This window comes from Phragmites australis, chromosome 7, assembly GCF_958298935.1.
Source record: "Phragmites australis chromosome 7, lpPhrAust1.1, whole genome shotgun sequence".
Lineage (NCBI taxonomy): Eukaryota > Viridiplantae > Streptophyta > Magnoliopsida > Poales > Poaceae > Phragmites > Phragmites australis.
In genome coordinates this window covers 25559293-25574670 of record NC_084927.1, presented here as the reverse complement: position 1 = coordinate 25574670, position 15378 = coordinate 25559293, and the positions used below count along the sequence as shown (strand labels likewise).

General features: G+C 42.6%; 1 protein-coding gene across 1 annotated transcript; it reads right to left on the bottom strand.

The window, feature by feature from the left end:
- Nucleotides 1-1305: 1305 nt before the first annotated feature.
- Nucleotides 1306-6899, bottom strand: LOC133924373 (uncharacterized). Its single transcript, XM_062369868.1, has 7 exons — nt 6626-6899; nt 5334-5473; nt 4586-4629; nt 3871-4487; nt 3203-3283; nt 2606-2668; nt 1306-1631 (listed from the first exon to the last, which is right to left on the bottom strand). Exons 1-7 carry the CDS (start codon nt 6686-6688, stop codon nt 1572-1574), a joined length of 1068 nt encoding a protein of 355 aa, XP_062225852.1. The 5' UTR covers nt 6689-6899; the 3' UTR covers nt 1306-1571.
- Nucleotides 6900-15378: the final 8479 nt, after the last annotated feature.

Here is a 15378-nt window from a genome sequence, read left to right as displayed (position 1 = left end):
TTCACGATTCACATGCATCGTTGCATCCTGTCGTCGTCCATCAGAAATCAGAGCATTCTGCCAGGGAAGGTTGGAGAGATGTCCACATCGATTAACACACTTTCTCGGCAGATTGACAGTGGCTCGGCCCCTTGGTTACAGTCACTAGGACAACAATGCAAAGTTGAGCATCGGCTCATGCCACGCAGAAACAACAGGCAGATTGTATCAGTGGCGAAGGGAAGACTGGCTCACCATGCTGAACTGCTACTAGTACTAGCACTAGCAGATGGGCAATCGCCCTGTCCTTAGATATGAAAGCAAATTCTATATGATTTTATTTTAGAAAGATCTCATTTATATCATTTATCTTATAATTTAATGATTGAACTAAAGAAGATAAAATAAACGAATATGTGTTATTAAAAAAAAGATAATCTATTTTAGAACAGAATTCTATAAAATTTACTTTCACCTATAGAATTTGCCATGGGCGGTTCTGAACGGCAACCATGGGACGCCACCCTTAAAATCGGCCAATCTGGCCGTCGTGCAGCTCCACCACGACCTCTACCGAAGACCGTAAACAGCAAGTCCGGTTCTTGCCGGGCAAACCTTTCGGTTGCATTTTAATAGCGGGCCCTTAAAGGCTATGCTACTGCAGACCCAATCTGGCGACGATGCTGGGAATCAGATCTGCCCAGACAGAAAGCATTTGGGTACTGCATCAACCCTGCAATCTGTCAACTCCGAGTTGTTACAGTTTCGATTAACGATGACAAGACAAGAGACGGTCGTAGCCATTCTCAAAAGAATTAGTCGGAGACATAGGCGCTGCTCACCCGTCACTCGTACGAGCTAACCACCAGCCCACCATCTCGTTGTCTATGAACACATCTTAGCAAGACCATCTTAGCCCTCCCAAGTGCGGCTGCTTTGTAATCAAACTTGGCTGAAGTATCGGCATTTGGTGTGCCAAAAAAGAAGAAACATTGTACACAAACACAGGTAGGCGAGCTGACATTAGACATTCTAGTATCAAAATCTCAATACCCGCGCACATTTACCTGTAGCAACCGAGTCCGAGTAGATACATTGCACATAAATAAATAAAAAGAAGAGCAGTAAACACAGTAGAACACGTAATCTGATTTCCTTTGTGCACACAACCCTAAAGATCATAATGCTCATGCGACTGGCGAATTTGATTGTCAGTGCTGCCAAGTAAATTATGAACCGCGATCAGTCACCATTATCATATATCAACGACAACAGCCTTTGCCCCAAGCGACCATTCTCATATATCCTCACCAAAATTCAGACTGGTAAGGTAGTAACCATATGTATCCACCTGTTTCAAAGCCTGCTATTCTTAACAATAACAGAGGGAACAGATCGTAAATGATAGAATTGGCATTATCAGCTGATAGATATGACTTTCCATGCGTCAGGAAAGGGGCGGAACTAATCTATCAGTGCCAAAAAGGTTAACTAGGACAATCACTGAGGATATACAAGATCTGCAATAAAGCATTCTTACACCAATAATTTGCAGTTGCCAACAAATGCTCCCAAGTCCCAGACCACGTGGCTCATCTTTGCCGTTGTTTTGAACGAGGACCTACTGCAAGGAGAATCTTCTTCCTCGGGCCCTGAGCAAAAGCATACATCAAAATCAAAACCAACGACAAAACTAATGCAAACAACTGGTTCAGGTAAAAGACTAAATTCTAGAAGACATTAGTTATTACTACATTTCAATCCTGAGATGCACTATGTAGATGTTCAATGTAGGAACGGAGGGCTTTTAAGTTCAACAAGATACTATGCAAGTTCACTAAAATCATGGTTCACAATTTTCAGCGAAAAATATTCATAGCATACAATGCAGCCACTCTTCCCAACAGTAGTTGGAATGGTGAGTCTATAAACCCAAGTTGCACTTTTTCTTTCTTCAGACTCATCAACCTGGGTTGTGCTGCAACTAATTTCTAAATATACAACATCAGCTTGACATTAATATTAGCCAGTGTGTGATCAGATATAAACTTGCTAGAGAGAGGTTAACAGAACACCACACAATCCTCTTGATTCGGAAGAGATGAAACACTTGTCTCTGGCCTACTTTTTGTAGCCATTATATTCACCTGATGGCCATATATAACCAGTGTATATGCTTGGAATGACAAAAGGCGTGCAATAAAACAAACTATACGTAAGATAAGACCTGCTGCTCCATTTCTACAGAAAACAAAAAAGAATGATTGGTAATCGATTTAGTTTGCTACCAAAAACAGTTACATTTTGACCAAAACATAAACCAAGTGGCCTTTCGAGTACATGTTTCAAATGAACTTCAGTCAAGAGTCCCTTATCCATAGTCTAATTCTAATTCAATTTCATCGCTAACAGAAACAGTACTGAAATAGCAAAAAAAGAAGAGAAAACATAAACTCTGTAGTTTTCATACAGTGCACATACAGTTGCAACTTTGTACACATTTTGGGAAGTCCAGATCCTAAGTTCCTAACATGTTCTACATCTATGGATTTGTTGAGAATTTTGCAAATACACTAGTGCCCCTTTAGAAAAAAAATGGTTAAAAGACGGCACATTTACAACCTACCATTGGTACCCCCATGTCTTTGAGATCCCTTTCTCCCATTTGCCTCAATGCAGCCATATCCACCTGCAAACGAGTAAATAGTATTCAAAAAACAAAGATGAACTATTGCCACAATAATCACTTCACAAATAATTATTGGCTTAAAACCAGTATAAATATACGCTCATAAATTCAAGCCTATGCTTGAATGGACAAAGAAATGTCCGGATCAGGCATAAACTGAAAAAAGCATGTGATGGTGACAAGTACTTGGAACACCCCATAGGGGAACATGCAGAAGGCATGAAACTGTATCAATGAAAAGCTGCTAACAAATTAACAAGCTTTCAGAAAACTACTAGGGCTCTTTTAGGGAGCACAAATTCATAATCCCATGCAATAGATCAAATACAAGGCATCCAAATGCTAATACATTATACATGAGCAGTCCAGACTCCAAGTATCAAATGGTCTAAGAAAAAAGACTCCAGGTATCAAATGTATAGCAGCTAAACTGCTATCTACAAGAAAGAAAATCCGAAATGTACTGCATGATATTTACCCCAAAAAAAATATTTTTAATAGATTGAAATGAACAAAGAAGTAATAGAACATCACCTCCTCAGCCTGAAACAGAACAACATACTTCTCAAGTCCCAATGAATTCAGCAATGCGGTAACCGTTAGCGGAGCTTCTGTCTGCAATTTGCATAGAACAATGTCAGAAAATTCCAGGCACGAATGATAGTAGAGGGATTGCATAATCAGAATCATTGCGACACCAATGTAGTTAGTACATTTGGATGTGGAACTCAGACTACTGTTTAACTATGAGCAAACTGAATAAAAGTTAAAGTTTGCTCCACTTGAAATATGTTTTTTCTTTGATAGTGATAGCAACTTTCAATGTGTTGTATCAGAGGTATCCACGAAAAATCATGTTTCAATGATGTTGAGATTTCAGAAGGTTGTCTGGTTTTCTAAATTCTAAGAAGGCTGTCGAGCACTAGCAACAAATAACCGCACAGATGGGCAAATATATCGCTGGGACCAAGACAAATGCAACATTGACCTTTATTGGTAGAGAGTGATGTATGTTGCTTTCTGTTTTAAATGTCCAATTTCATAGTGCCAACAGCACTACAGAACAGATGACACATGTGGTTTCAAAAGCAATTTGAAAATGTCAGGCACAAATAAAACAATGAATTTGGCTCCAAAGGTTTCTTCTTTTCCTCAAAATCCTTGCTAAATTCAGATCTATGAGAGGTAGTGCAAATGCATACCATAACAGGTGCTGCTGTAGGCAGAGCTGCGCTTGATGGAGTGATTCCATTAACTCTCTGTACTGTGCCAACAGAAATGGTGGATTTGCCAGCATATGGTTGAGTTCTTAATGTGTCAAGAACATCTCTTGCTGTAAGACTTGGAGCTCTTGAGGTACTGACAGATCTAAGGGATGGCATAGGCCGAATCTGGTCATAGGTTCTTTGTGAAGACGCATCATCCCAAACACCTGTAAGCCTTTCAGGTGATCTGTTCCTCGAACCATCAGCTGTCCATGACGAGTAAGGTTTTCTTGAAAAGCCCAACTTTAACGAATCATCAACACTTCTTGCAGAAGGAATTTGGTTTACAACAACAGCAGAGGGCCTTGACTCTGGGACACCCTCTCTCGTAGAATATGTAGACCTTAATTCTGGGACCTTGTCTCTCATATCATACCTATCCCTTAATTCTGGAGCATGGCCTCTTGCATCATATCTCGGTAAATTCTTAGGATTTCGGGAAAGCTTTTCACGGAGATCCATTCCATTCTGTTCTGCACCACCATTGCTCCTCTGTAACAAGCCTTTCCTCCTCATAAGTTTCAGTCTCAGATCATCCTTGTCAACCTGGCGATCTTCAATGTTTTGTAGGCCAACATATGCAACAAAGTAAGTAGTGTCGGGCATATCCAATCCAAATCCTAGTGAATTGAATACTAAGGCTTATCATCACCTGAACCATCATCTCCATGCGAGCTATTGCTATCTGTCTGTCGCCTGCAAAGTAAAAGGGAAACCAAATCGCTAAGCAATCAATTACAAGTTACAACAGAAACAGCCATAGAGTGAGCTACAGCTTGCAGCGAAGGAACGTAACAAAAAAAACACAGTAAATGGAAACACACATTATGGTCTTTCAAACAAAAATGCTTTCCTAATATAACATAATGAATGTAATAAGCAAAGGATGAACATGCAGTGCCGTGTAGCGCACAATTGAATAGAAGGGAGAAAAACGGGTGCACATGTCCATATATATAGATAAGCTAATTTGCTGAAATTCAAGGACTTTAAGATGGTACTAGAGTTAATGCCGCACTGGAACAGAAAACTGCATTTGCGTCTTTAGTAAGTTAATAGTCATCAGCTTAAGATTATCACAAATATAAGTGCAACACCAATAAATTGTCAAAAAATATTGATAACAATAGTTGTAACCCAAATACATAGGGTACAATACTACATGATGAACTGATGGAGTTGACAATTGACGCTAGTACATAAAAAACATTTAGGCTAGTTTGAGTGATTGAATTTAGCACTGTAAAGCTGAAGCCAGGACACACAATTGGGGGTGAAGTACCACAAAGGAAAGAATTATGTCCCTACGTGATGTGCAAAGAACCCTTTGTACATTACCACATAGTTAAAAACTTTACAGCATTTACAAACAATGGAAATGGCAGATCCAAGAAAGATACCTTTTGTTTTTCTGAGGAGTTTCATAAAACTCAGAATCAACCACATTACTTCCTAATCTCTCCCTCACAGATCGCTTTTTGCTCGAGAATGGCACTTCATCATCATTATAAATATCAGACATAGTCCTCCTTCTGACAACCTGTGGTGAACAAATTCAAAGTGAAGCAGCTGAAATCAAAATTCATGGAGAGTCAGGAAAACTTAAAATTCAAAAGGCATGCAAGCGATACAAGGGTATCGGCATCCATCCAGCTAGCATCTCACATCATGGAAGACTTGAAAATCAGTCATCAATGCTTTACCAAGTCCAAGATAGTTTACAAACAATTCATTATATCAACTAATCCAAAAAATACATAAACATGCATAACCGTTGCTTCGCTGAAAATGATAAAAACATAATAAGGAATAAGTCATGGTGTGTACATGAGTTCTAGACCATAACACTGACGGCAAACAAAATTGAATGCTGAATGTGCATGCAACAGATTGGTAATTTTCAATACGGCCAACATGTATAAATAAACACTGCTGGAGAGAAGCCCTAAACAAAACTTACAAGAGAACATCTGTTACACAAGACTCTATCGTTCCTCCCCATGTCAGCAAATTTTCCAGTCATTCAAGTGCTACTTATCTCATATACACATATTTAGCAGCATAAAGCATATACACAATCCAAATCAACAAATATCCCCCACAGCATTTAACCCCGCCATGCACCCATCACAATTCACAACCGTTACCAGTCCCCTCTTATTTCTCTCCAAGCATACTGAAGTAAAAGCAAATAATCCCACTTAAGGAGATCCAGAGACTCCTCTGCTAAAATCCCACAACACTGTGAAGACCCATATAGGCACTCCTCGTGTTAGCTCTCACACCCCAGCAGTTAGAAACTTAAAGCTACCAAGTTGTCACTCACCCACAGACTAAGCTATCTTCCCAAAATCACACCATCATCCCTTGAGGTGACACCGCAAGTTTAGTACCCTCCGCAGACAACCACCAAATCCAACAACATACATCCACCATTTGACACACCAATCACATCTGACATCTCATCCCGTAATCTAATACCCGACACCTCGAACGCTCGACTAAACCTACGGTTAGCCAAAGCTACACAGCCGCACCGCGTTTCCGTCGATCAGATCATCCGCCCCGTTTCTAATCAATCAAACATTCAGACCCTAAACGATGCCATAGCCAAATCCGCAACGGAGAATGAGGGCACGGGGGAAATCCGACTGGCCTTAGAGCAGGGGTTGAACGAGGCGGAACGGCTCACCTGACCGCTGCGGCCAAGCGTGATGGTGACCTTGTGCCTCGAAAAAGCCGAGGAGGAGGCCATCGCCACCCCCGCCCCCGCGCAGAGGACAGCTTCCGCCGGAACACTAGAGAGGCGAGGGGCGCGGCGCGACCGGGAAGGCGCCAAGGGGAGGGGGAGGCTAGGGTTTCGGGGGAATGGAGACTGGGGCGTGCGAAGACGGGAGGGGGAGGGGCTCGCTTTGGTGCCGCTGCGCGCACAGAAAGGTGCGTGCGGGCCTTTTGCGCTTTCCGGATTTCGACCGCGCTTTTAGTTTTTCTTACTCCTTTATTTATTTACTTTTTTACTGTAGGGGCTCGACGTGGTCCTGGCGAACGAGGATCGTGGGCGAGGGCGGTTGGCCGCATGATTGGGATCTGGAGGACGTGATGGTTTTTTTAATCAGATGGCTGAGGTGGCAATAGGGCTTTTCTTCGGACGGAAGAAATTTCATTTATGGCAACTTGGATAAAAGCCATGTGCGAAACTTACTGTAGATCATTTTAAAAAAGTTTCACTAGAGAATGCGACGAATTAGAAATGAGAATCCCAATGAGTTTAGAAAAAGGTAGCTGTCGGTGACATAAAAACCGGGGTTCTCAAGTCCTGAGATTAGGACAGCAGAGTGCCACGTGGTGTCCTTACTCGGGGATTATCTCCATGAAATCCGAGAAGACCAAGTTCCGAGAGAGGGTGCTCGGGGGCCATAAACTGTGGTCCCCGAGCATCCGAGTTCTCCGATCACCTGAGAAGACTAAGTTTCAGGAGAGGGTGCTCGGAGCCCTGAACAGTGGTCCCTGAACACCCGAGTTCCCCGAGTACCCAAGGAGTACACAGTTCCGGGAGAGGGCGCTCGGGGTCATAAACAGTGGTCCCTGAGTACCCGAGTTCCCCGATCACCCGAGAAGATCAAGTTCCGGGAGAGGGTGCTCGGGACCATAAACAATGGCCCCCGAGTACCCGAGTTCCCCGAGGACCCGAGCAGTCATAGTTCCGGGAGAGGGCACTCGGGGCTATGAACAGTGGTCCTCGAGTACCCGAGTTCTCCGATGACCTGAGCAGACACAGTTCCAGGAGAGGACGCTCGGGGCCATGAGCAGTAGCCCCCGAACACCCGAGTTCCCCGAGGACCAAGAAAAAGCATATCCGGGAGAGAGTGCTCAGGGCTGTGAACAGTAGTCCCTGAGCACTCACAGTTCCCCGAGGACCTGAGAAGTCCTTCGCCGGTGGTCTCCACAGGGGCTCAGCGGTGATGTGTCAATTGGTGAGAGGCCCGATACTGCATTTAAGAGGACGTGTGGCATGTCACTTCCACCCACTCTCCCCACGCCTGCTGTCAGTCCCTGCCACTGCCTGGCAGGGTGGCGTGGGGACATTTAATGTGGCGGGTTCCATCGCGTGTCATCCGACGCGTCTCGGGATATCGTCGCAAGGGTCGAGGCATATCGTCTGCCTCTCTGCTGTGTCAGGCTCGCTCTGATCGGATGGGCACACTGGGTTGCTCAGTGGCTACCCGTTGGGCCCTCCCCGTAACACCCACTAAAAAGCGGGATGGTGACGACAGGATCGGACGGGGGCGCGTTTTCAACTCCCCCGTCATATCAAACTGCAGCCTATGATGATTGCTTTCCATTTATGGCGCTTTGGAGCTCGCGCCATCCTTTTTGGGCACGCTAACCGCCCCGACGAGGTATAAAAGGGTGGCGGGCTCACGGCAGATCAAGCATAGGTTCAGAAGACAATGGCTTCTTCAGGACCGAAACAAGCTAACGAAGCTCTGGACTTAGACAAACATCCTAGTAACACAAGAGATCGTCAGAGAGATATTTTTAGAGTATTTATAGCATACATAAAAGAGTAGGGTATTACGTTCCGTGCGATCCGAACCTGTCTAAAATCCCCTGAACATTTATTTCCTTCTGTATCTGATCATCCAACCCACCTGCATCTCATTTACTCTCAGTTATTTCACGTACGAGGTAGATTCAGAATCATCCCCCGGCCGAATCTTAAAGGGGTCCCTCCGGATTCCCGCTTGAGGAGTTCATCCTCCAATAGTAGTCGAGGACAACGATGTTAAGAAAAAAACACACTGATTAGATTTCATAGTAGACAGAAAAGTAGATTCCTCCGAACTCTAATGTATTGAAGCAAGTTTTATGTGAACTCCATACATATTTCAGATACTTTATTTCATGATTTTACAAAGCTCAAAGAAAATCTAACAAGTGTCGTGATAAAAAGGATGAAAAAAAGTCTAAAATAAAAGAGTGATCTAGGACCATGGTTTCACGGCAATTTGCCGCATCTGATCAAACTGTCATGGGACTCTAGTTTGATGCCACCACTCATCACACTTTTAGTACCGTATTGATTAGCCAATGTTAAATTACCAAAAAAGGGTAAACCAATGTGATACCTAAACATAAAAGAAGATGAGATCAATAGAGATACGGTTGAGTTTATTTTTAACCCAAAATTAAAAACCTAGTGACGTGAGCTCACGCACAAATTCTTGATCTTGCAACAAAGAGATACACGGGTGCACCTCCAGTAACAAGTTCGCATCTTAAAATATAAAGATAAGACCACATAGAAGCAGACAACATTATGTCTGTGAGCAACACGAATCTTAAAGCATATGTTACCGCTTTCCTCCTCCATCTCCCACCTCCTAAGTCCCAATGCTTTATCTTCCCTCCATTGAACCCACACCGATCAGTTAGGCTTAGTTTAGAAACAAGGGGAGAGAACCCAGGGAAGTATTCCCCTAGGGGGATTTTAAGCTGCCATTTGGAAGCTAATGGGATAAAATCCCGAGGACACAAAAATGGTTCAAAAAATCTAAAAAATAAGGAAAATTCAGAGAAAAATAGTAACATGAGAATTACAGGATTTGCATTGACATTATGAAATGAGGAAATATTTGAGAAAAGAAGTAGCTAAAATCTGTACAATATTCAAATTACGGTTCTGTCATCCATACAATCACATATATAGCACATCACAGATGAATTCATGCAAAAGTTGAATTCAAGTACCAACTAAGATTCAACCAAGTTAATCTATAGCATTCACACATCGACACATCATAAATGGTTCTCTCCACCCATACATCGACACATGATTTAGAAGAGAAACAATGTAACATAAACATTCTATCAACAAATTTCAAATAGTTGTGGTAGTGCTCATAATCATCAACATCTGGGTACCTAAGGTCCTCGACGGCTGAAATCGCAAGAGAACAAGTAAAATAAAGATTCTGCATGAATAATGAATAAAAGAGAAATTGATCACTTGAATACTCTATGTTGAACTTTCTAAATCTGTATAGGTACTTAGAATAGTCGTGGCAATCGATGCAACCAATTGCATATCTTCAGACAAAATTAAGGTGAACTGAAATAGAATGATATAATGATATACCAGCCCAACTGAAATAGAATGATATACCAGCTATAATGCCACTTTACCTGATCTAATATTAAACATTGCACAATCTGAAGATCAGCTACTAAGCACAGAAAAAAGACTAGTGCCACAGCACAAGTTAATATGACTGATATGAGCATTCTTAGGGGGAGTTGTTGCAGCTTCTACTTACATGTAGGAATATATATTGAAATTCATGAATATATGAATCTAAATATTGAAATCCAATCATCTAATTCTAGTCTCATATGTTGGTTGATCATCTTCATGAATTAGCCATGAATATATGAATCTAAGAAGCATAGAAAGTGGAAAATGTATCATAACCAGAGGTGATCAATTGACCACCCATTGGACCTTCAGGTTCGACTCAAGATACAGCTAGCTAATTTCATTTAGCTTCATTTATGACTAAAAATTGAATATGATTTCATTTGGCTTCATTCCAACCCAAAGAATCATGGGTTAAGCATGCATCCAACCCAAAGAAGCATTCGTTATCCCCTGATGCTTCATTAAAAACAGGATATCACATATTTTCTGCCACATTCTTTGAGTAGATTCTAGACTAAAGGTTACCTAGATTATATACATTTGTATACATGAACACATCATACTACCCAATCAATCAGTTCTATTAAAAGATCTGCTAACAAGATCTACCAAATTTTGCACGAAGTCAACACATCTAACTACCGGATCTACTAAGAACAAATATTATCTACCTCTCTGTGTTCGTAAATAACTTTTTCCTTTGTGTTTGTATCTCACCGGAGATTAATCAAGTCCTATCATCCCTTCAAACATTGTGCTTCTCTCACTGCGACAACATGACCTCGGTACTAGAAAACTTGGCTGACCTCACATCTCTCAAGGAACTGATCATCGATAAATGCCACGTCATTAATGTCTTTGCTGCAGAGCATGGATAAACTCATCAATCTCAAGAGTCCGCGTATTTGGGAGTGTCCAGAACTGAAGAAATGCTGTGGGTTAGAAGAGAACAGGGCAAAGTTGAAAGGACAATGACGTCGCCTAGATGGGGGTGAATAGATGTTTTTACAAAAATTCATCCCCTTTTACCGTTGGGCTAAACTTGCAGTGTAAAATAAACTAACGGTTTTTTTACAAATAAAAATCATAAATATGCTAGGCTCAACTAGTGCATAATCACCCTAAATAAGTGTGGATGTTACAATCTTAGGGTGACAAAGATTAATAAAATCTAGCAAAAGATATACAAGAAAATATTAATTGAAAAATCCTGAAAATATTGTTTAACAGAGATTCCAGGTTGACCCGAATACTTCGAGTTCAGAGCTAATTGTACAGTATCTAGAGTTTCCGGGTTAATTCCGAAACCTCTGGATTCAATAGAGAATGAACTCGAAATTAAAATTAATAGCATCTAAAGTGTTCTAGCTCAAATCAAGTGAAATCATATGTTCCTAGTGATGATTCTAAGTAGATCCACAGAGAACCTACAATCAAATACACACGAACAAGTAGATCGAGCAAAATGCACAAATATTAAGCAAGAACACAAGAGCATGAAAACAAGAGAGGAGACACGCGATTTGTTTCTCAAAGTTGAGACATCTCCTCTAGAGGTTCTTACGTCTCCATTGAGGAGTTCGGTCACACTTAAGCCAAGACTCTCTCAACGCCTTTTCTCGCCAAACTCGGTCACACTTGAGCTTAGGTTTTCACTCTTGATTTCTTATCTTCCGGAGGCAAAATCGAAGCCTTTACAAACTTCTCGCGGCACACCAAAATCTTGGGTGCTCGCCGGTGACGCCTAGCCGCCTAGTAGCTCTAAGCTCCAAGAGTAACAAATGTTTCGCGAACTTCTCGTCGATGAACTCTAGTGCTCAAGAATAAAGTTTAGCTCACTTGCACTTAATCTTTCAATCTCTCAACCCAACTCACTTTTTTTCTCAAACCACACACTAGATTGGAGTGGGGAGGAGTTCTTTTAGCTATAGAATATTTTTCTTTCGTGCCCAAGTAATAGCAACAAAGAATGGGGGTGAGGGGGTATTTATACCCAACCATAAAAACTAGCCATTATATAGCTTTTTGTACTGACTCGGAGTATCGAGTATGTGGATCAACCCAGAGTCTCCGGGTTGGTACTAGAACGGTTAACCGAGAGCCTTAGCCGAAGTACAACTCGGAGGGTTCGGAACCTGGAGTCTCCGGATCAACCTGGAGTATCTAAATGAAACACTTAGACCATAACAGACCACTCAGCTCGGAACCCCACCCGAAGACTTTGGACAACCCAGAGTATCTGGGTCAACCCGGAGTATCGAGTTCAGCATAGCTGGCCCTCTAAAAAATGACGATAACTTTTGACCCTGAAGTTCGATTTTAACAATTTTGGGCTCCATAGAAAGCTTATTCAGAGGGCTACATATCTCAATTGAATTCATGACCTCAAACACATTGGATCAAACTAGAAATGCTCCAAAACTAAATTTGGACACCTCCACACTTTCCGCACCAGGCTCCTTAAGCTAACTCTCACTTTGGGTTGGTTAAAAAACTCTCGAGCACTGAGACACAACAAATAACTCATGTTGCATCCCTCTTAATAGTGTGGTATACCTATACTCAATTTCAAAGATAAAACACGTTTGAATCACATTGAGCCTTTGAATACCTTCAAGTACCACTTCTTTCTTTCAAACTTAGAGGGTTGTTAATTTTTATAATTCTCACTCCATCTCTTTCTTGATTCTTCATGTGATTAATGTGAATCACCGGTAGCTTCACATGACCTCACACGTTATAGGCGCAAAGCCTTCACTCGCTCTTCACCACAGCCTTGGTCCTTCGGCACCAAGCCATTTTCTTACTCTTCACCACCGGATGGTCCATTGCATCCGAGTCTTGCTTGCTCTTCACCGTCTTGCCATAGAAAATCACTTTGTATTCGACATCTTCAATAAATTTACTTTATCATAAATAGAGTCCAATCTTGTTCTTCATTCTTGGCATATAGAATATCTTAACTCAACTCATGCCTTCTTATGGATCCTAACCCCAACTCACTCTCAAGCACAAAGCACACGGGTTAGTCCATATAACTCAATTGACAACTTTTATACCTTAAGTTACTTGATCTTCACAAATAACTTATTAGCCTTCATATATATTATCAATCTTATTGAGCTTCTCCTTCTCCTCATGAGCATCACCTAGCATCACTAAGAGATCATGCATATCTCCTCCATGCATCACCTATGGAACAACCTACTAACAATTCTCAACAACGTTGTTAGTCCATAGGTATTATCATTAATTACTAAAATCACACATAATGGCTGGATGCACTTTCAAAAACTCGCTCACATCTGACCAATATTTACCTGAGGATCACATAGGAACAAGTTATACATGAACCCTAGCACCTCACAGTGGCCAGTGAGCATGAGACGGAGAGAAGATAACTTACATAGTTGCTGATGAGCAAGGGAGCGGAGGCGAACATGGATTTGGAGTCAAAGTCACAGAGGCAAAGATCCGGAGGCCGGAAGCTGATGTGGAGTCAGAGTCAAAGTCACTAAGGCGGAGATCCGGAGGCTGAGACCAGGAGGGTGAAGGCGGAGATCTAGAGGCTACGGAGGCTGAGACTAGGAAGACGGAGGCGGAGATGGCTCACTTGTCACAAGTCACGACTCGCGAGTTGCGAACGTCATGGAGGACATGGGGAAGCAATCCTGACCTGGGCTGGCGTGGATATTTTCCCGAGAAAACCATGTGGATTGGGCCGTGAAATACAAGGAATGGGCTTACCAAATGCACTCTTGAGTTGGCACGAGGGAGCTTGCCCCGTGGCCCTCGACACCTGGAAAAAGGCCAGGATCCTGGCGTGGATTGGGCCTCCCAAACGAGCCTTTAAGAGTGTGTTTGGTTGCCCAGATCAGATATATTTTAACCCTGTCTTTGTGTATATTCTATAGAGAAGGTCCTTTGGTTGCATGCATGTACTGTTTCTCCTTGTATCCATGGATGTAATTAGACGGTTGGAGCCTAACCCGATGGATATGCCTGAATCGAGTTTCTTTATAGAGCTTGGCTCGGTGGATGTATTGTATTTGCTATAGTGCTACAATAGGCCCACTCGTTAGTCTCAAGTGTAGGGTCACTAGATCCACTTATGCAGACAACAAAACACCTTCACATGGTCATTGCATCCACAGGTGCATGATCATTTCATCCATCCATGTAGGCAACCAAACATTCTTCTTTTCAGAGTTATCGCATCCGCTCAGTATGTTTCTACTCATCCAGAATATACACTGCAACTCTATAAAAAACTATACGAACAACCAAACACAAATAAGGGTACCCATAAGTTAAACCCATCCTATCCCTCTATTCTGACCTAGAGCTGGGACTTGGGTCGTGCCATTCCTAGGCCGCCCATGACACAAGTTTTGGTATGGCAAAAAGCACGGTACGAACATGAGGGCCGTGCCATGTCTAGGACCCTGGCACGATGGGTGTGTCAGCATGACACGATAGTTTGGGCCGTGTACGTGCCGACACGGCACGAAAAGGGCATGACACAATCTGCGCGACTATTTTTTCGTACTTATCCTCTAATATCTCTGATACAAAGCGTGATACACTAAGGGATGTGTGAGCATGAGAGACACAAGTGTGAGATGGTAAGCGATAAATATGTAAACATTGCCAAGCGATATGGAGCATATGTGAGCGTGAGAAACACAAGTGTGACATGATAATAGATAAATATATAAACATTGTTAGACCACGTAGACCAAGAAATTTGAAGAAGTGATGACAAATGATGGAGAGAGCGCAAAGGGGAGCGGCAATCGACGACAAGAGTGCAAAGATAGCGGCAAGCAACAACGAGAGCACGACAAGTGAGGTGTGAGTGCAAACGGAAGCCATGGTCAACGGCAAGAGCGCAAAAGATAGCGGCTAGCTACTGTAAAAAAAAATTGCTTTTTTTTACTTCATGAGGAAGTGCTGGTCTTTAACAGTCAGCCTGGTCAAGACACGTCGAGCCGGAGGCCCGAGACAGTAGCAACTCCAGGCGGAGGCGACCGGATGTCGGGCGGAGGCGGGTGAACGTCAGGCGGAGGTGGTCGGACGCCGAGCGCTGGGGACGCTGGGCGATATGAGGCGCGACAGGGCAAGTTGCCTGACGCAACTGACGAGCGGATCAGGTGGTCGCTGTGAAGGATCAGGCACGACGGGTCGATCAGAGGCAACACACGTCAATTCCGTCGGTGTAGCTGTAGATCGGCTGCGAGAGAACA